This window comes from Pseudonaja textilis, chromosome 14 (genome assembly GCF_049901715.1).
Source record: "Pseudonaja textilis isolate UNSWEBS1 chromosome 14, rPseTex1.2, whole genome shotgun sequence".
NCBI classification, from domain to species: domain Eukaryota; kingdom Metazoa; phylum Chordata; class Lepidosauria; order Squamata; family Elapidae; genus Pseudonaja; species Pseudonaja textilis.
The window spans coordinates 2,120,882-2,143,079 of record NC_142003.1 but is presented as its reverse complement, the minus strand read 5'-3'; the positions used below and the strand labels follow the sequence as shown (position 1 = coordinate 2,143,079).

Sequence of the window (22,198 nt, the reverse complement as noted above, 5' to 3'; positions counted from 1 at the left end):
GCAAAGATTATTCTTCCGCCTGACCCCTCTTGAGAGCAACGAACGGACAGGATGCTTAAGAAAGCTGAAGATTGTAGAGACCAGCCCTCAGCTTGTTCCATTTTCCTTGGCTTCTCCTAATATTTCTTTCTGGGCTCCCTCACAATGTGTCTTTTCATTAAGGCTCAAATAAAAAAGTCCATTAAGGGTTTCCATAAACATAGGCTTGTCCCAAGACATTTTCCTGGGGACTCAAACCGAAGAAAAGCCAGGCTCCCTCACCTGCTGTTTTCTTACCAAACTTAACTTCAAGACCGGGCATTAAATCTCACAATACAATTCCTCCCGCTGGGCAGAGAAAATGCCATAATGATAGCACACGAACCAACGCACCACTTCCTTTCATTCACAACACCCCATATCAGCTGCTGGAGGTGACCTCCAAGCTAGCCTAATGGTAGGGCCCGCCATCTATAAACAACCCATTAAATAAATCGGCGTCCATTTCTTCTGGCTTCCAGAAGGAACTCAAGCTGGTTTGTTGAAGCACCCTCCTGCTAATTGCGGCGTTCTCTCCGCAGATTCGATGGCCAAATTTTTTTTTTCCTGTCCCTATTTTTCTTCTTTCTTACTTACTTTTCCCTCCTTCCACCAGGTAAGTAATGGAAGCCGTTTGGGTCCATTTTTGACAAGCACAAGAGATACCTTGACCTGGTAGGATCTCATCTCTGCTGACATCTCGATGTTTGGATGTGTTACTTAACAAGGACTTCGTTGTTTTTTTTTTTTTCCCCTCTGGGCTAAATCAGTTCCCTCGTTGAATTGTTTCCCTTGTTGAATTCTTCTTTCCACACCTGCCATCTTTCCTGTGAGGTTCTTGCTTTTTGCAAAAGTTTGGCTCTTCTGAAAAGGGCAAAGTGCCTGGCTCTGAAAGGGCACTCTTGAAAGGTTTCCTCCCACTTCTTCCGAAAAGAACACTTCACAACTTGAGAATGGGAGACGCTTCATTCTTGTGGTGCCACGCCAACAATGTCACAGCTCGAAAGGGTGTTGGGAACCCTCAGGAAGCAACGGGGACTTTGACTGGTGGGAGGCTTGGGGATGTCAAGTCTTCGTCCCCTGTGGTCCATGAGGAGAGGCTTCCAAGAGCTTTAACAGAGCAACAGAGTTGGGGGAAGGTCTGTGGAGATTCTCAGCCATCCGGGTCATGCTTGTTCCAGAGATGTTCTTCAAAAGGCAACTGCACGTTCTCAGGTTTTTCCTCGAAAACATTTTGCTTCTCATCCAAGAAGCTTCTTCGGTTCTAAGTTGACGTTCAGAACTGAAGAAACATCTTGGATGAGAAGCGATACATTTTCAAGGCAGGGAGGGGGGAACCCAAGAAAGTCTGCCAGAGTATATTCATGAACTGGAGTAGAACATGGCAACAAGGTCAGCCAATGAGGACAGTTTGGAAACTGAAACTAGAAATAGCCTAGGCCTGGCTCTATATTAAGCTCTGCAGCTCTGAAGCTATGTTGAATTCCGAGTCTGTCTATTGAAGACGAAACTTGCTTGCTTGCTTGCCTGCCTGCTGAACTAAAGTGAAACTGATGTCTGTTTCTGAGCTCCTGAGTTGCTACTGAAGTTACTTGCAACATGTTTCTGGCTGACTTTGCTCCACGTTGGAGAAATCTACAACTGGTTTGTAAAATTTACTTATTATATTTATAAAGATGTTAAACGAAACATCAGCCATCCGTGTGTGTTTATTTTTCTGGCGCTGAATTAACACTGCAAAACTTTGGACAAAGTCTAGTTGCCTTTTGAACAGTGCCATTGGGACAACCATGACTTGAATGAGGTCTTCTCGGACCTTGATGGTCTTCTTGGTCCTTGGAAATCCACCCCTTTACCCAACCCAACTCTTGGGCATGTTTCCAATCCCTGCAGGAATTAACTAGACTCCACAGATGGCATTCCTCAAAGACTCGAGAACTCTAAAGTGTTGGCTTAATAGGAGAATAACAACACATCAGGCGGCTGTCACGGTATGTCGGTAGAAACGAGAAGCCTGTTTTCCCCACTTTGTCGTTCCGCCTGCTGATGAGCACTCAGAAATGCTAATAGATTCAGAGTTGGTTTCCAAACTGCTGCTCTGCCGCTGGAGGCTAAAAATAGCCTGCTGTGGTGTACCACAGTTGGAAATCACACTTGTTGATCCAACTTTTTGTAGGAACAGATGAGCAGGCAAAGCTCCCATCTAATTTCGCCCTCGCTATCTTGGAGATTTGTTTTCCTTTCCTAGATTTCTCTTTCCTGGTCCAACTCTCCATTTCCTCTTCAGACTGGCACGCCCAACGTCCGATTTCTATTTAGTTGCCCTGGGAATGCCAGCCTTTTGAAGAATGCTCTTTGCTGTTTTAATGTGTGGTCCATCAGACTTTCTCTCTGTCTCATTTTGTACCCAACAAAATCAAAGTGGAGCGATTTTGAGTTTCTTTCTCATCTTTCTACCATCTTTCTTGGAACTAACTCATTTTTTTTCCTTTTTTCAATCATCAGCCGCCCTTCCCCACAAAAAGTAGACTACCCTTCCAAGTGCCTTTTCTATTTTGCTATCAATTCATTTTTAATTAACGGCATTGATTGCTGTTTTAGGTTACAGTGTCTTAATTGTGCATAAGTTTATAGTCGATATGATGTGTTTTATTGCTTAAATACTCTACTCTCTTGAGTGCTGTACAAATCAAAGAGCAATGCTGACATCTATGAAAATGATAACTAGCATCATGGCTAAGAGTTTTGAACAGATAATCCATCATGCATTTACCTAATTTCTTTTTTACAGAAGATTAGCCAGTGGCTGCCATCTGTTTCATCTTGTAGAACTGACATCTTTTAAGTTAGCTGACCATTACAAAAACTCTATCCATCTCATTTTGACCTGTTCTTAATTTACTGTACATACAACCACTTGGGGGCATGTTCCAGTCTTGAAACATATGAAAGGATTGAGCCTCTATCTTGAAATTCATTTCTTTTCTTCTTATTGAAGGTCATATAATGTCAATTGAAACCCGTTGGATCGGCATTGCAGTTGGAAGGTCGAAGCTAAACAAATAGACAGGGTTTCCAAAAGAGATGGGGGCGAAAGGAACCACTCCTACATCTACACCTAATTTGGCAGCAAATTCCATCAGTTCTGGACTTCTGCAGATTTAGATTAAATCCTGGACACTGAAAGTGTGGACTATGATTTAGGAGATTATAGGGTATGGGGTAGAAGGCCTGGAGACATCTTACCTTGACCCTCCATCCAAGGAGTCAAGTATCTGAAATTCCGTCAGCATTGTTTGTCTGAGCAGGGAGAAGACAGAAAGAAGACGGGGTCAATGTAGTCTCCAAAGCACCAAGATAAGAAGTAATGGATGGAAACTTTATCAAGGCGAGATCCAACCAGATAAAGGATAAATTTGATCTGATCCAACCAGATAAAGGATAAATTTCCTAACAGTTGATCAGTGGAAGAACAATTGATCAATGGAAGGACTGGCTCCATCACTGAAAGTTTTGTCTGGAATGGTATAGGGTTTCCTGCTTGAGCAAGGGATTGGACTAGAAGACCTCCAAGGTCCCTTCCAACTCTGTCATTCTGTTAAGGATGAATTACTTAGATACTTCTCTGGACTGGCACGCCATTATTCACTTGAATCTTTCTGGGTTCCTGCATCTACACTATGTAAGCACCGTTCAACAACTTGATTCATTAAAAAATGATGTGGTCAACGTCTTGATCTATAGCCTCCAGACCTTCCCTTGTCCTCAGTGTTTCTTGCTGCTGTAGATCCAAGGCCCAGCTCACTGAATTTTGCAGCAAGACGGGGACCATAGCATTGCAACAGGAAGAGCTCATTCCTCAATTCTGCAGTGGCTGAGCCTAAATTCTGAAGGCCAAAACTGATGCAACGATGATGACCATTTGCAGCACCTGAGGAGCAAAGTTTGAGTGAGTCTCCAAGACCCTAAAATGTTGGCTTTTGTCCCAAGTCAGTGAGAAGGTTCTCCTTGCCTTACCTACAAATGCTGGAAATTACCCCATGCTCCAATCCAACCTCAGGGTCCCTTTCCAAGTTGATTCCCAACTATTGCCTGCTTTTATAGGATTGGATCCAGACAGATTGTAAATTGGCTTTTGGGTCAATGAGATTCCATCTGCTTTCGGCCTATGGAGATTCTCAGTCATCCAGGTCATGGTTGTCCCAAGGCTTCAAGCTGAAGAAGCTTCTTGGAGGAGAAGCGAAACATCTTCCAAGAAAAACCAGAAAGTCCACTTGCCTCTTGGAAAAAAAGCACCTCTGGGATATCTGCTTTCAGTTTTGCACTGAAGCTGGTGAGATGCCACCAGAAGCTCGTAAAAGATGGGGGCATATAAACCATGCTCAATGCTTGAGAAATTTGCATGGCATCTCTTTCCTAGCCAATAGCTGTTGGCAGGTTTATCTTCAGATCTGCATATTTCATTGGTTAATGTTTTATCTTGTAGCCGTGAGTTCCTAGGAAGATCCGCGTAGAGTGTATCAAGGAGCTATTTTCTCACTTCAGGCAGGGAGCCGCTGCAATCTATCCTAATAATATCAGAGTGTGATTTCCTTCTCTTTGTGCTGTGTGTAATTTAATGCACATCAATCACACTGCTCTGTCTCTACTTCTGAAAATTCTCTTCCCTAAGCAACAAAAAGAAAACCCATCTCAAAATAAATTACCTTTTTTCTCCTGGGGAGATTTAGGCCCAGTGCCCTTAGCCTGGGGACCACCTGGGAATCAGTGTAGTCTATTTGAAGCGGTGCAGAAATATTTGACCAGTTTACCAGTTTTCTACCATCAGCCACGTTCAGCAAAGCATTGAACCAAGCAACATTTCACTCAACTTGTCTTAGGGGCCGCATTGAACACCTTCAAACGCCACCCTCTCCCCTCCATCTTCTTACTAGAAGATCTTCAGACAAAGTCTTGGGTAGAGCTGCATTTAGTCCCCAGACTGTTCCTGAAGCACAAATATCTCGGTCTTGGTATGTGCTTCTTTCGCTTCTATTCTTGCTTGTCCTACAGCCTCGTCCTACAGAATGCTGGATCCAACCCTGGCAAAGTTGCAGACTTCAGCCATAACAGAATAATTGCGTCGTATAGCTAGGGAGAAGTTGTGGCTGCTCCATCACTGGAGGTTTTCAAGAAGAAACTGGACAGCCATTTGTCCCAGAATGGTATAGGGTCTCCTGCTTAAGAAGGGGCTGGACTAGAAGACCTCCAAGGTCCTTTCCAACTCTACTGTTATACTGCTATGTTGGCTCTTAGGAGACACAACTGTGTCCCACAGACTTACAACCTCAACATTACAGTGGGCAGCAGGATGAATTCGAATTAAAAGTCCTTGGCGCTTAAGTTGTGTGACATTAAAGGAGCCCGGACACCTATAAAGGTGCACAGAAGAGGAACACAAGTGGCCCATTCCCAGCCAGAAGGACTTGGAGAAGGAGAAACATGACTTAATCCCACCTGAAAATCCTTTGAAGTGACATGCAAAGACCGTCTTCTTCGGTACTGTACTCACCTGCTCTCAAAAGATCACCCAACACAATCAATTACTCCCTGCTGCATCTCCAACGGACTTTGCCACCCTGTGTAGATTTCCTAACCCACCCAAGAAGGAAATTTAGCCACATGCTTCCCGCGTGTGGGGGAGAAAGAGACAAGAAGGGGCTTTTCTAGACCAGGCTGGTGATGGCAGTGCAAAGATGTGTCCTTGCTTTTTTTTTTATTTTTAATGTTTTGTTTTTTAACTTAGATGCAACTCTAAGCTGCCTAGAGTTGCCCTACGGTAAGATGGGCAGCCAATTAATTTTATATACAAATAAATAATACATGGAGTATCCGCTCCCCGGTGATGCTGGTTAGAGGCCCAGGGTTGGGCATAAGCGCACCAATCGTGCCTACGGTCCCTGTCCATTTGTTTCTTTTTATTTTTCTTACACGTATCCGTCTCATGTATTCGAAACTATGTTTATACTTAGACCTGTGAGCGATTGACGAATCAAATCAAATAAATCAAATAAAATTCTGGCTATTTTTTTTTCCATTCCAGGTCATTGCTGTGTTTGGGATCGATTTGTGGGCATCAGGAAGAGGAAGAAGACAAGGAAGCAAGAGGTTTGCTGGAGGAAACAACCTGCCGCTTACCAAAACACCCCATTAAGGGTTTCTGCTCTAGACCAGTCGCCAAGGGCAGGGAATCAGTGCGCGCACACACACACACACACACACGCACTCTTCTTGCAGTTTCCTCTAGGCCTCAGCTCCCTTCGCAGCAGATGTCATCATTTTGCGAGAACGCTAGTCAAAATCACTTGGAAATAGGGAAATGAGAACTGAGGTGCGCAGCTGCCAGGGAGGCTTTGGTGCCCATTGGGCCTACCTGGCAAAAAAGAACAGAAAGCAACAAGAAAGCGAAGAGACAGCTGGGAATGTTCAGCGAACGGAGGCCATGCGTGTGTGTGAGAGAGAGAGAGAGAGAAAAGAGAGTGTGTGTGTATGCATTTGTGTGTGTGCATGTTTGTGCAGCTGGATTACTTAGCAACAAGGCTGCTGAAGGGCTAAGCAGCGATGTGTACATTCGGTTACCGGGTTCAGCTGCGATGTTTAGTTCTTGGGTGGTGGAACTGGTCAAGGTCCATGGGTCAAGCTTTGAGGAAGTGCAGGAGGAAGGACTGGACGAATGGGTCACCCTCCCTCCTCCCTGTCAACCTTCTCCCTCTTTGAAGTGTCCCAGACTTCCCAACCACCCAAAAGGAATAAACCACTTGGGGGATTTGGCTAGAAATGAAAAAAAACGGCAGTTCCTGGACTCGACCACCTGGCACCATCCAGTAAGTTAGAAGACCCAAGAAGAAAGTTTGTGGGGGGGGAAGAGAGATTGGTGTGGCATTCCTGAAAGTCAGAGAGAGGGGACAGATGGCTGTGGGGTCCTTGGTACTCTCTGAACTTGGTTGCTTTCTTGAAGACATTTCATTATCCAACTAGGTGACGTAATCAATTCTAGAAAGGAGAAGGATTTGCAGGGAGGAGGAGGAGGAGGAGGAGGAGGAGGAGGAGGAGGAGGAGGAGGAGGAGGAGGAGGAGAATTGTGGGGGCCCTGGTACTCTCTGAACTTGGTTGTTTTCTTGAAGACATTTCATTAGCCAACTAGGCAACATCATCAGGACTAGAAGCAAGTGGGGTTTGCTCTTCGAGTCCTTTGAGCGAACATCAAGAACTCCACAGTTGAACCTTGACCTACAAACATTCCTTTGTATTGGCACACCTCTTATCGCCTGTGTCCTACAAGTGGTACAACCCCTCCCTCAGATTTGATGGGGATGGATGAACGATGGGTACAGAAATGCTCTTCACTTCTTGTCCGCATTGGGTCAAGGAAGATCCCATCGTTCCTGAGGTTTCATCGTTCCCCGATTCTGTGACCTTGTGTCGCTTTTGCTAATAGATGTTTCTCTTATTTCTCAAGTCCCTAAGGGTGGATTTGATTGGGTTGCCAGCTTTTGTCAATGGGTCAATTGACTCTCTAAAAAATGGGAGCAGAAGTGCAGCAAACACACACCACTGAGAACGGGAACACAAGCTGTGCGTTCGGTGCACAGGGGCAGGATCTCAGGAGGGAGCAGCTGTGTAGAAGTAATAATAAACCTTGTGTTTTCCCCCACCCCAATTTTCAAAACTTCTCTGAAGGATGAGAAAATCCATCTGTTTTTCTCCCCCTATTGTGTACAGGTAGTCCTCGACTTACAACAGCTTATTTAGTGACCGTTCAAAGTTATAACAGCGCTGGGGAAAAAAAGAGACGTCAGACCGTTTTTCACACCGTTGCTGTATCCCTGTGTTCATGTGATCAAAATTCGGATGCTCGGCAACTGCCATGTACTTATGACAGATGCAATGTTGCGGGATCCCTGTTTTACGTCCTTCTGACAAAGTCAATGGGGAAACCAGATTCCCTTAACAATGTTGCCACTAACCATGATTTAAACCACTTACTCTGGTGCAAGCTCCCACTGGGTTACTTTTCTTTCTAGGCTTTCCAGTCACTCTGATCTTCTCTCTGTACTGGACCCATAACCTGTCAGAGCATTTGCAGCATGATTATGAGACAACCCAGGAGCAAAACACAGCACACAGAGGCTTAGCTATTTAACCGTGGTTTATCTACAAGACGTATACAGAAATATATGTGGTAGGCAAACACCTGACAAGCAATCAATCTTCTTAACTCTGCATGGAGAACTCTGCAATCAATACAGGACACAAAGAGAGAGAACATGCCCTCTAATGGCTGCCTTTATATAGACACCTCTTAAAGAGGTAAAACTTTTGTGGACCCATTCTTCTTAAAAGGGAAATACCAATGCTGATTCATCCTCACTGCATCAGCCTTACATAGCATCAGCTTTACAGCGCTGGTCAGCTCTTAAATATCTACATCTTAACACGACCGCATGACTAACTTCACAGTGTTTTTCTGAAAAACTGGGAAGGAAGGTAGCAAAACAAGGGAAAACTCCCTTAAGAATTGTCTCACTCAACAACGGAAATGCTGGGCTCAATTGTAGTTGTAAGTCGAGGAGAATCTGTAATGTAACATTCTTCTGATGCATTTCTAAGTAAGAGTAAGTAACAGTAAGAGGCACCTATTCAAATCTCGTCCTCCCCAAACAATGACCCCAAGCAAAGAACATGAAACCAAGAATGCAGTGATAGAGGCTTTTTTTTTTCTTTTTTCTAAAATCCATGATTAAAACCTGGTACAAACAGGTGAATATATAGATATATTTCTTTTAGTAGATGTAATTTTTTTTCATTTTCTTCTTTCTTTCTTTCTTTCTCTCTCTCTCTCTCTCTCTCATTATACAGCAAATATAGAATTTTTTTTCTCTCTGTACAATAGGACGGTTTTACAGTGCAACATTGCGACAGGTCCTTTCACCCCCCAAAAATAAAATCTTAAAAATATTTGCACAAATGGGACTTCAGGCGAGTAATAGTCTAAACTGGAAGACTCCATTTGCAAAAGGCCCAAAAAGGATGAACTTTCTTTCTTTTGCTCTCTCTCTCTCTCTCTCTCTTTTTAACAATGAAAAAAAAAAAGATCTTTCCAGTAACTTTTCTAATTGATCTCTTTTGTTCGGTTGTTTTACATTTTGGTTACTGAAAGGATGAAGACAAAGCTGTACAGAGTCCACAAAATTCACAGAATAAGGAGTCATGCGATGCAGTTGTGGTTACGCCACACTCCTTTCATATTTTCTGTCTGGCTCTCTTGAAATTCCTGCACTTCTTTCTCTCTGAAAATTCAATTTTACTTGTGTGTGTGTGTGTGTGTGTATGTTTAAAGAAAAGAATTTGGTTTTTTTTCCCCCACCCCACAGTTTATTGTAATGTTTAAGCATCCTTCCTTTCACTCCTCTCCTCTCCTCATCCTTTTTCTCTCCCTTTCTAAATCTCGCCTCAGCGAGACCATCATTCCAGATCTCTCCCTCTTTCTCTCTCTCCTCAACCTGCTCTAGAATAATGATAGATTCCTCAGAGTCCCCCTTTTTTTTCTTTCTTTCTTTCTTTCTTTCTTTTAAAGATAAGTCTGGATTAAAAATAATAGCTGCTGCTGATTTCTGTTTTGTTTTGTTTTCCTTTTGGTCCGTGGTTAAGTCACGAGCCGGCAGAGAACTCAAGACTTGTGCTGGGCAGAAACCCCTTTCCAATAATCTAGAATGTCGTGCAGATCTTCGTCTTTGGCAAACTGGACCTTTTTACGCAGAGCGTGGCCGGCCGCCATATATTCCTCCTCCTCCTCTTTGTGCCGCTTGTGGTTCAATTTGAAACGCTCCCAGATGCTCCTGGAGGGTTTACAAGTATATTCGGGGCTGGAGGTGTAGCTCAAGTTATGGTACTGCGGAGAGAGCTGCGAGTAAGCCAAGTCTCTGGGGCGGGGCCTGGTCAACGGTTCCAAGATGGAGGGCTTCCGTCCCCCCATGCCGTCATGTTGTTCCCCCTGATGGGACCCTGGGTAAGAGTGCCGGTGCTCGCTGTACTGCCGGATCTTCTCGGCTTCGGCTCGTAAGACAGCTGCCGCCGGTGTCACAGTGAGGATGGTGTCGGTGGTCGGAGATGTCTTCTCGATATATTTGGCTTCTGACTTGTGGGCGGAGCCCTCAGAGCGGAAGGACCTGGGACTCCGTATGGAGCCACTGGAAGAAGTGCTGGACCGTTTAGGAGGAGCCTCAATGCTGTGGTGCCTCTGGAGAGGGTGGCTGTAGCTTTCCTTGTAGACGGGCGCTAGAAAGCTATGCTTGCTAGGGATTTGTTCGGAGAGCAGCACCAGCTGAGGCTCGGCGGTCGACACCGCTCCCGACTTCACCCCTTGAAAGGAAGTAGATTCTGATTTCAAGGCATCGATGCAGTTGTTGATGATCTGGTTCACCTTGTCCACCTCCTTTGTGATGGTCGAGATCTCTGCCACGGAGCTCTGGCTATCCGGCGGCCTGGGCAGCTCCAACTCTCTCCTCTCGGGCTGTTCCCCCGTCCGCACTTCCATATAGTTGCCCTTCGTAGCCTTGGGGGTCTCGCTGCTGTCAATCAGCTTATACTGCTCTACTTCTCCCATGGAAGGCAGGTAAGGAATGCGGGTCATGGTCTCACCGCCCAACATCTGACCTTGGGAGAGTTGGGAAATGCTGGTGGTCTCCATTTCTGGCCCGTACTTTAACTCAATGATGGTCTTCTTCATGTTCACTGCCGTTTTTTTGTGCTTTTCTTCCTGGTGACGCCTCTTCCGCAGGCAGTAGTACACAATTCCTAGGACAATCACCATGCCAAACAGGCACCCCAAGATCGTCATGATGTAGTGGGTGGCAGTTGATGGCCTGGGGATTGGGTCTTCAGGTTTTTGTTTGTTCAGATTGATGGTGAGGCAGGTGTAGTTGTACCTTGAGACTCGATTGGAGGACATCACACAATAGGTGTAGTTTTCGTTTGGGCCCAGATCCGTCAGCTCGATATCTTCCTTCTTCTTCAGCAGCTTGGCCAGGACATTGTAGCGGCCATTCTCAAATTGGGCCAGGGTGTACATCTTGCTGTAGGGCACAGGGATCTGCACGCTCAACACAGCTGAGTTTTGGGTCACGTGCTTTACTTTCATGGTGGGATACAAACCGGGATCGATCACCGGGGTGTGCAAAGAGATCTGAGGTGTGGTGCCATCTCCCGAGAAGCACTCTTCCTCTGGACAGGGGCTCTCTGGAGGAGGGGTGGTCACTGGTTTTTTCTTGGGTGGGGTCAAGTAAGGTGGCATGGTGTAGGGGCCACCGGTGCAAAGAGAAGACAGCATGCCCAACGCATTGCGATATCCGCTCCGTCCTTGGCCCAGAAGGTAGTACCCCGAGTAGTCAGGTGGGGAGTCACACTGCATGCGGTCATAGGTACGTGTCATGTTGGTGAAGCCCTCAAGCCACTGAAGGAAGCCCAGGAGCTCGCAAGAGCAATAGAAAGGGTTGCTGTAGAGTTCGCAGACAGACAGTTTACTCAGCCCCCTGAAGGTATTGCTGTCCAGCCGCTGGATCCTGTTCATGGACAAGTCAATGTTCATTATGTTGGGGCACTCCCCGAAGGCATTGGGGGTGACTGTCTCAATGAGGTTGGCCTGGAGGTAGAGGTACTCCAGCTTCCCTAAGCCCCGGAGGATCCCCTCCGTCAGGTTCCTCAAGCGGTTGTAGCCGAGCTGCAACACCTGCAGGTTGTACTGTCCTGAGAAGGCACCATCCTCGATATACGAGATCTCGTTCTTGGTCAAGTTGAGGTATGTGAGGTTACTGAAGCGGCTGAGGGAGGAGAACTGGACGCTCTTGATCTTGTTGTCATTCAGCCTCAAGTCCAGAATGGTGCTGTTGATCTGCTGAGGAATGGACTCGTAGGGGGGTTGGTTCTGGCTACAGATGGCCAGCCACACAAAGCCCTTCTCTCCTTCGATCAGCCAGCAGTCGGCTTGGACCTCGCTCATGTAGAGGAGAGAGACAGCTGCCACATAGGTGCACAGTGCTGATGTCATGGCCCACTGATGGCCTGCCATTGAGAAGGGCCACACCAAAAGGGGGCTGTTACCCTTGATCGGTCAGGAGAGGGGAAGAGGCAGCTTGGTCACGGCACAACCCTGCCTTGACTAGAGTTTCTTCAGCAGCTTTGTCATCCTTCCTTCCTTCTTCATGGTGCTGAACCATGAAGAAGCATCTGGGGTGGGTTAGCGGAGAGGAACACAAGGATGTGTTGGTGACACCAGGGTCAAGGTTTCCCACAAGCCATCAGCAAAGGCTCTGTGGCTGGGGAGTTGACAGTCTCACCATCATCTAAGAGGGCTTTGGAAGTCACTCAGAACATGAAAGGGACCTGGAATGAAGAGGCCCCTGGTTCAGAGATGAGCTTTACTCTCCTTCTCTGCATTGCTTCTTCTGCCTTTCTTTTTGTCACCGGTCTTCATTGGAGTGTTGGGTTCCTTCTCCATCCTTTCTCTCCAGGTCTCTCTGTTCTTCCAGAGATGTGGAATCACAAGGTTGACCTGCCAATGAACAAGCAGAGACACAACATCAGCATGCAATGGGCTCTCTGCAGGTAAGAAAGCAGAGCTGGGGTTTTCCAGAAAACAACCGAACTTTCTTTGGTTGTTGTTTTTTTTGAGGACATTTCACTTCTTATCCAAGATGCTTCTTCAGTTCTAAAGCGAAGAAGCTTCTTCTTAAGAACTGAACAAGCTTCTTGGATGAGAAGAGAAACATCTTCTAGAAAAAAAAAACCCAAAGAAAGTCCAGTTGCCTGTTGAAAAAAAAACACCTTTGGGACTTTCCTTCTAGATGTTGACTTCAGTCTTCCCTCTCTAATTGCCACCAACCATCTCATCTTCTCTAAGTTTCTCTTTTCCTTCTCACCCGGGTCACTTTATTCATAAGACCAGGAGCCACTCGTTACAAAAAGAAAAGCCTGGATGAAACAGTGGTGATCCTTGACACAGGATTAATGTTTTATCTGCCAAAGAAATGGAAACTCCCTTTTTCCCCCCCGGTATCCATTCTGCTTGCAAAAACGATCGTTAACAAGAACCGGGACTACTCATTGTGTGTGAAATAATCAAAGGAGACATTTCTAAAATGGCCTAGCAAACATATATCAATGATGTAGCCGCTACTAAATGGCTAAATGTCCATTTTGTATAAGTCAGGTGCAGTAAAGATGCTTTAAGGCAGATCCCTCTTAATATTCTTCCTCTCCTCCCTCATCCTCCCCTACATTTCAAGCTCGGTTTCTAGACATTCGTCTGGAAAAACCTGGTTAGAATGACTGCAGAGCTGAATAATAGGCCCTCCGTTTTGACCTAAAATGATGCACTAAGCTGGATTTTACATTATGCACCAAACTGTTCTCCCATTCCTATTTTATGATGGTACGAGGAGACTCCAGGCAATTTCTCTGTCTCGCTGAGCCACGTTTCGTGCAATTTTGAGGAAAGAAGGAAAAAAGGATGGCGGGGCAGGTGAACAAGGCTGGCAGAGGGAGCAGCAAGAGAAGATCTCTGTAGCTCAGGGTTGAAATGGGGGGAGGGGTCCTTGGTGCTCTCTGAGTTTGGCCATTTATTAGGGAACAGCAACAGTGCTACAAGGGAGTGTGGTTTGCACAGAGAGGAAGAGGAGGAGGAGGAGGACTGTAGGATCTTTGGTGGTCTCTGAACTTTGTTGTTTTCTTGCAGATGTTTTATCACCCAACTGGTTAACATCATCAGTGCTAGAAGAGAGAGGAGATGGAAGACAGAGGAGGAGGAGGAAGAGGAGGAGGACTGTAGGATCTTTGGTGGTCTCTGAACTTGATTGTTTTCTTGCAGATGTTTTATCACCCAACTAGTTAACATCATCAGTGCTAGAAGAGAGAGGAGATGGAAGACAAAGGAGGAGGAGGAGGAGGAGGAGGAGGAGGAGGAGGAGGAGGAGGAGGAGGAGGAGGAGGATTGTGGTGTCCTTGGAATTGTCCCAGCTTGGTTGTTTTCTTGCTGACATTTCATTACCCAACTAGATACTGTCATCAATGCTAGAAGGCTTTGCTCTCTGTTTACGCACACAGTTGTTTCTATCAATTTTTGTCCCGTATTGTTCTAGCAAGGCAACAAGAAAGAACAGATTTTTAAACAAAAAATTGAATTCATCTGAAACCAGAAGGAAACCAGATTTACATATGTTGCTCATCCAAATCTACGCCCATAATAAAATTATGCCTTCCTCTGCAAAAATTTCTGACAACAAACCTCTCTAGAGGAACCAATATTGATCATTAATAATCTAACGCTAAAGGGGTAACATCTGTTTTGGACAAACTGTAATGAGATTTAAAACCCAGGGAGAAGAGCTCTGCAATAATAAATTACTTGGGTGTCTAAACTGTTTACACACACACACACAAACACACACACACACACACACACACGAGCAATTGCTGCTCTCTTTTTTTTTTTAAAGTGGGCCTTTTCCCTGGTTCTTCTTCTGTGCAATTCCTATATAATGATTGCTATTAATTTTCAGAATGGCAGATGGAGCCTAACTCTAACCTTGTACTACTTGAAATGAAAATCCATTTTCAATGGGTTATTTCTTTTTTTTTTTGCCTTTCTGAATAAGGGTTTTTGAAATCTGTCTCATTTGAAGGTAAAGGAAGGCTTACAATGTTAATCCTATCAGCGTTCTTTTGCAGAGGAAAACCAATGCCAGAAGGATAGGGCTTCGTCGTAGGAAACAGGCATGGAGAACGGGATAGGATTACCCAGATTAGGTAATCCAACCTTAGCAACTTTAAGATGAGTGGACTTCAACTCCCAGAATTCCCAGCCAGCAGGCTTTAAGATGAGTTTAAAACCACACCCGTTTTAAAGTATGTTCAAGTCCCAGAGTTTCCCATGCTGACTGGGGAATTCTGGGAGTTAAAGTCCACCCAACTTAAATTTCCCAAGGTTGAGAAACCCTGCTCTAATCAGATGCCTTATTCAGATGAGGTGTGATTGGCTCACCCCTTCCATCCAAGGGTCAGTGAAAGAAGGACCCTTCAAATGAAGCTCCTCATTGGCTCTCTGGAGGAGTCTCTACTCAGGGGTTTCCTCCTTCCCTTCAGGAGAAGTCTGAATACTAAAACTCCCTGAGAAATCAGCAAGAATGTGACTCCGTCAAGGTAGGTCAGTCTGACTCCCAAACACCCTCAAGAAAATCTTAGCAGGCATCAGGCTGAATGATGCTTTCGATTTTGAGAGAGGGAGGAAGCATCTCAGCTGGGTTAGGGTGACCCCCTGCTCAGGTCAACTCCTAAGTTTAGCCTGATGAAGAGAAGGCTCTGGAAAGAGACACGATAGCATCCTCCAGCACGGGAAGGATTGTCACAGGGAAGAGAGAATTGGCTTATTCTCCATAGAACTTGGGGGCAGAAGAAAAAGCAATGGGGGGAAGCTCAGAAGAAGAAGATCCAACTTGTAAATAAGAAGGAATTCCCTGACAGGAGAAGGGGGAGGAGGAGAAGGAGAAGGAGGAGGAGGAGGAGAAGGAGAAGGAGAAGAAGAAGAAGGAGGAGGAGGAGGAGGAGGAGGAGGAGGAGGAGGAGGAGGAGGAGGAGGAGAAGAAGAAGAAGAAGAAGAAGAAGAAGAAGAAGAAGAAGAAGAAGAAGAAGAAGAAGAAGAAGAAGAAGAAGAAGAAGAAGAAGAAGAAGAAGAAGAAGAAGAAGAAGAAGAAGAAGAAGAAGAAGAAGAAGAAGAAGAAGAAGAATTATTCAATAGAACAGCATGCCTCCTGGAGTTTTGGATGCTCCATCATTGATGGTTTTCAAGAAAAGATTGGGCAACCAGTCATCTGGGATGGTATACACCTTGAGCAGGGGGTTGGACTAGAAGATCTCCAAGTTCCCTTCCAGCCCTGTGACCCTACGAGTCTATCCATTTTAAGGTGGCAGTCAAAGAAGAGCAGGTGGTGTTCTCCAGGCATAAGTGAGAAAAACATCAAGCTGTCTTCCTGAAAGAACAACACCCAGGGCTAAAACGGTCTTGATGTTAGCACTTTTGTTCACCTCTTGGTATATTCCCCAGGTACTGTCGAAGAAATGGAGGTATCGAAACACAATCCTTGTTGACTCCTGCCTTCCCACTTCTATCTGTGTCACTGGTTGTTGAGGATCAGTTGTAGTGCCAGGGGAAGATGTGAGCAATGAGATCCCTGCAAGACATCTTGACTATCTGCAAAAATGCCACCGCCGTGTTTCGTCCTAGGAAAAACTGATATGATGAGTTTCACTAGAACTTCTGATCCCTGATGGAAGGAGAGGAAGATCTGAGCTTGCTGGGCAAACTGTGCTATCTCTGGAGGCCAGAGGACCAAACAACCCTGCCCTGCACGGCTTAATTTACAGCAGGGCTATCCAACCTTGGCGACTTTAAGACTCGTGGATTTCAACTCCCAGATTTCCCCAGCCAGCGTGGAGTTGAAGTCCACCAGTTTGCCTAGGTTGGACACACCCCTACTTTACTGCTTGAGTCCAGGGGAGGGATTTTGCCAGCCCAAGGTCTGCTAGGTCCAAAGTTGCCTCCATTCTGGATGAGGACATCTCAACTCAAGAGTCAAGTCAAGAAGAGAAAGCAACCCTGAAGCTGGACATGGTTAGCAATTTCAATTCTTCTTCACCCCAACAGGCCAAACACAAAAGCAGCAGAAGGAAACTGGGCTCATAATAGACCATCACCCCAAAGAGGGTGTTGCCCCAAATAAAGGGAGAGATGAGATGAAGTTTAACTAGTTGCTGGTCAGTTGTATGTTCTTTGGCTCTCTTTAAGACAGGAGCATGGGCCTCCACCACGAAATCATGACAATCCAGCATGAAGGATGCAAAGCGGGGGGGGTTGTCTTGTGGTGGCATCACGCAGACTTCCTTATTTGGGTGATATCTTGGTTTGCATCCAATCCACAGTTTTTGGAATTCAATAGCACGCAATTTTGACGATAGGATGATGATCCAATACAGAAGAGACCCAGTGTGGCCCAGCCCTAGAGCAAGGTAACTTTTCCTTCTTCTATCCTTCAATCATCATGAAATGACACTCCGGAATCCAAGAAGTCTGGGGCCATATTGCACCAAAGACCACCTGTCTCCTGGGGCACCAGAGAGAAAAAATGCAGTAAGGTTTTTCTAAGATGGCAGAGGGGATGGGGGGAAGAGAAGGTTTTTTTGATCTGCCACTGGCGAGGAAGGCAGCTAATAACTGGGAGGAACTCGCATTTCAGGTGGTGCAGATAATCTCATCTAATCTCCTGCTCAAAATAGGCCAACGTCAAGTAAAGCTGGGATTAGATGTCCGGCTATTGTTGACGTATCGGACACGGTCTCTCTTCCACGGAATAAAAAGCTGCAGGAGTTTGTACTTAAGAACATCCCTCTCCGCTCTCTAAGGAAGCCTCTCATCCTTTTGTTTTGTTCCAAAGTCCAAAAATGGAGACGTAGCCTCCAAGGAGGCAGAGGTGTCCCCAAGGGGAGTCAAGAAAGTCCAGCTGCAAGACATGAAAATGAGGACAGAACCAGAATCACTTGGGCACTGTTGAGGGTTTTTTATTTTTATTTTTTTGGCTCTCCCCTTGGATGGAGGCTCTTCTCCGTTGCATTTAGAAGGGATAGCTTGCAAATGCATGCTAATGGGATACCAATAGAAGCAAGTATTTGTAGCTCAGGGTTGAAAAGTGGGGTCCTTGGAGTTGTTTTCTTGCAGAGTTTCATGACCCAGCTAGGCAAACATTATTGATGCTAGAAGGGAATGGGGTTTGCGAGTGGTGAGGGAGGAGGAAGAAGAAGAGGAGGAGGAGATTGTGGGGTCCTTGGTGCTCTCTGAGCTGGTTGTTTTCTTCCAGATGTTTCATTACCCAACTAGGGAATGTCTAGAAGGGTTTGGTCTCATACTAAAGGGAGTTCAGAGTGAGTTTCGCAAAATCCTACACTTCCAGAAACGTAGCAGATAAATAGATGAGACGAAGGCAGGAAAGAAAACTCACTCCGGTCCATTTCAATGAAATCTAATGAACGTTAATGAACAACAGGTCGCATGATTATGTCCCACGGAGTTCGTGACAAACAGACCTCATTTCGCCCAGTTAAAATGTAGATTTCAAGGGCTCTCTTGGCAGAGACAAGCACCCCTTCGGAACCGCTCTCTTTAATCAGGGTTCTCTCTCCTGTCTTCTCAGCCTTGCGAATCCTGTAGGCAGGGAACTGATCCTCCGCCCTTCCGTGTGAGGCGGCACGTTATATTTAGAATTCTTTAATCTCTAACATGTGCAAGTATGGGAGATTCATTCTCGGTCAGCACAACGGCTTTGTGTTGCAAGGAAGACGCATCGTTCGTCTTCTTCCATCGAGGCTCAAAGGAGTTTTGTCACCTGAAACGTTGACTCATGTTAGCGGGGAGGGGGTCAGGTTGACAGCTCCCCATCTTCTCTAGAGAATGAGGAGGGTGAGGCTGATTTACCATCCGGGAAGGACTTAAAATTTTATGGCTTATAGCTTCAATGGTTGACCTCAGTTGGTCCACTGAGCTGAATCCAGGGAGCTCTTCACAAACGCAACCAGAAAGATCTATGTATTTCTTCTACTGACGTTGCCATCTTGTCCTTGAGGGAATAACAGGAAGGAAGAGCTCCCAAGACTCCTTAGCAAAATATTTTGAAGATAAGATAGCTCGTGGAGGCTTGAAGCTTGCTAGCTCTGGGACAGAGACCAGTTGCAATGCCCAAGACAACGTCCTGTGTGATGATCTAGAATTTAGGCGACCCCCACAAGGAGGCCAAGAAGGTGGATAAGGCCTATAGAAAATTTTTAGCAAAAGCGCATCTCCTGGTATGCTGACTCCAGCATTTGATGGAATCCAGACCGTCCTTTTCTCAATCTGTTGGGTTTTTTTTTTCCTGACACTGTAGCATTCTGGGTAAAATCAAAGGCCATCTTTTAAAGACTCCAACCGCTGCTCAGTCAGAAATGAGGCACAACCATTGCTGCCTTGCTGCCTTTGAGCTTCTGGGCGACCTATAAGTGTGAACATTTCTTGACTGACTGAATGGTCATGGTTGATTGAGGGAGCTCTCCAAATCACACACTTGTGTTAGCTTGACCTTCACAATAGATGGGACTGCAGCAATATGAGGGACAGGTGGGGTGAAGCGTGGAAACTGTTCATCTGCCGGTATACAAATTCTCTATATCCAGAACTGGGTTTCTGAGACCTCCATCAAATGCTTACTGGGAGCCACCAAGGGTAATTTTCAAGGTCTGTAAGGCCAGAAGCCATATAAAGAACAATGGCAAGAATTGGGTATGGACCAATCTAGAGAAAAGAAGGAACCGGGGATGACATGACAGCGGCCTTCCCATATCTCAGGGGCTGCCCCAAAGAAGAGGGGGGTCAAGCTATTCTCCAAAGCACCTGAAGGCAAGACAAGAACCAACAGATGGAAACTAACCAAGGAGAGAAGCAACCTAGAACTAAGGAGGAATTTCCTAACAGTTAATCAGTGGAACAACTTGCCTTCAGAAATTGTGGATGCTCCAACACAGGAAGTTTTTAAAAATATGTTGGATATTTGTCTGAAATGGTGTAGGGCTCCTTCTTGAGCAGGGGGTTGGACTAGAAGACAGATAACAGACAACAGATAGTCAGAGTTGGAAGGGACCTTGTAGGTCATCTAGACCAACCCTCCACCCAAGCAAGAGACCCTACACCATTTCTCTTCTGGAAAGTCTTCTAGGTCCTTTCCAATTCTGTTATTTTTTTGTCACCTCTAAAATGAATGGGTTCAAACTCAGCTCCAGTTGTGTTTTGGAGTCTCCGATGGAGATCTTGGAGGCAAGGAGTCTGTTTCTCTTCTCCTTGGAGCTCCTACCAGTATGGTAAGCATCGCTTGAGGTCCTGAGAAGAGCAGTCCCTTCCCACGAAGGCTCACGAGAAAAGTCGGGTGGTCTGAGGTGCAATTGCGACTCCGAAAAAAATGCAAAACTGCTTCGAAACGAATCCAACTTTTATTTTCCTCCTAATCTGCGTGGAACGTTGGAAAATGCTGACCTGTTCACACAAACCAGAGCCAAATAAGAAAATCTAATTCCTACACATTTCAATGGTTATCTCCCGGAAAAGAGCTGTGTAGTCAAGTTTTGAAAGAAACAAAAATAATGCTTCCGGAATGATCAAGAGAGGAAAATTTCAAGATGCAGTAACTTGGCCTTTTAGGAATCTTCTGTTATTTTCTGTTTGGAGAATGGCTCCCTACTTGCTGATCCCTGAAATCTTTGGCTTGGGAGGGGGCGAGCGGGGTGTAAAGAAGGGAGGATTTTTCCTTCTCTTGTGGCCTCTGAGCTTGCTTGGATCTGACAGTTCATCCATCTTGTGAGCTACAGAAAAAGCAGTGATTTAATGGCCAGGAGCTTGTGTTAGACAACGCTGGCTTTTCAATCAGGTGCAGCCCCATAGTGCTGGAGGTAATTAAAACGCTCTAACTTGCTAAAACAGAGGAGGAAATTTGCTAACGGCTGACATCTTCAAGTGGAGATCAATCATATTTCAAATGATTAGTTTGGGGATAAATCCGCTAATTTGCATGTCCCGAGGACCTCCTCTGACCATCTCTTCCTCTAAATCTTAGCTAGAAGCTGTAACAGTGTTAGCCAAAGGTCCTAACATTTGCTACTTCTAGGACAGGGGTCTCCAACCTGGGCAACTTTAAGGCTGGAGGACTTCAACTGCCAGCTTAAAGTTGCCCAGGTTGGAGACCCCTGTTCTAGGAGACATCAGTTTCTCCCGTAGAAATGTTCCATCCGCGTGGCAATATTCCTAGGGTGTCCTTTGAAGTTCCTAAAGAGCCTAATTTGTACATGATGTGATGGTGGTTTGAGACACAAAGAAATAGCTTTGAATTCCTACTCCGTGATCTTTCGTCGTGAAGCTTGCCGTTCCGTTTTCCATATCTCCGTCCTTCTCTGAAAGTCATTTTTTTAAAAAGCTAAGTCCGAAGCCCTATGTCCTATTGGCATTGGAGATCATATATGATCTCTATCCTATCACATATCATATCAGAGATGATAGCAGTGCTCCGATATCTAAGGCGCTGCCACAAAGAAGAGGGGCAGAGCACCCGAAGGCAGGACAAGAAGCAACGGATGAAAATTAATCAAGGAGAGAAACAACCTAGACTCAAGGAGGAATTTCCTGATAGTGAGAAGAATGAATCAGAAGAATGACTTTTTAAAGAAGAGATTGGAAAGCTATTTCTTCAGAACGGCCTACGCTAGGGCAAGGATCTCCAATCTTGGCAACTTTAAGTCTTGTGGACTTTAACTCCCAGAATTCGTCCACCAGCTCTGGGAGTTGAAGTCCACAAGTCTTAAAGATGCCAAGATTGGAGATCCTTGATCTCGGGTCTCCGGCTTGAGCAGGTTATTGGACTAGAAGACCTCCAACTCTGTTAGTCTGTTATTATTCCCTCTTACCGTGCTAAATCCTTGATCCTCTTCCCAACCTCTCTTCGTCTCTCTCTGTCTAGGTCCAACCACTACTGGAATCCCACCCGCTATTCTTTGACAGCTCCATCATTCATCCCCCTAAAAAGCACCATTACTCCTAAAGCAATTGTTGGGAAAGCAGCGATCTCGTTAATTTAGGAAAGAACGGTTTGGATAAGCATCAGAATGAGTTCATTTTGTCACATTAACTCTCCCACTTTGTGCTGATGCTAATGAAATCAAGAAATATGGAGGTTCCAGACTCTTAAACTTCCTCTCCCTTTCAGATTTGCATAATGGCACTTGCTGTTCAAGAGAAGGACTGCGTTGGCCTCAAAAGTTTATTTTTCCACTCCTCAGGATAGATTTCGGGGAGAAGTGGGTGTTGGCCTCCTTTTCTGGTTGGATGGGTTTTGCCAAAGACCAAAGGCCTTGGTGAGAATGGGGTAAAATAACCCCAATAACTACAGATAGTTCTCAACTCATAGTTCACTCAAAGCTGCAACAGCAATAAAAAAAATAGTGACTTATGGCCATTTTTCACATTTATGACCATTGCCGCATCCCCATAGTCATGTGATCAAAATTCAGAGGCTTGGCAACT

The 22,198-nt window shown here is 45.4% G+C and overlaps 1 protein-coding gene and 1 long non-coding RNA gene across 3 annotated transcripts; one reads left to right on the top strand and one right to left on the bottom strand.

Moving 5' to 3' along the window:
- Positions 1-272: 272 nt before the first annotated feature.
- LOC148124668 (uncharacterized) lies at positions 273-21,960 on the top strand. 2 transcript variants are annotated; one of them, XR_015739575.1, is made up of 3 exons: positions 273-1,662; positions 12,567-12,660; positions 21,636-21,960. It is a non-coding gene; the product is annotated as an uncharacterized LOC148124668 (long non-coding RNA). The 2 variants fall into 2 exon arrangements; XR_015739576.1 differs by lacking the exon at positions 273-1,662 and adding an exon at positions 6,291-6,881.
- Positions 9,676-12,281, bottom strand: ELFN1 (extracellular leucine rich repeat and fibronectin type III domain containing 1). The gene has a single exon (XM_026704643.2). It carries the CDS (start codon positions 12,122-12,124, stop codon positions 9,728-9,730), a length of 2,397 nt encoding a protein of 798 aa, XP_026560428.1. The 5' UTR covers positions 12,125-12,281; the 3' UTR covers positions 9,676-9,727.
- Positions 21,961-22,198: the final 238 nt, after the last annotated feature.

What these genes read in the sequence shown, in the direction of transcription:
- ELFN1 (XM_026704643.2), bottom strand. Translation starts at nt 12,124, where the DNA reads ATGGCAGGCCATCAGTGGGCCATGACATCAGCACTGTGCACCTATGTG.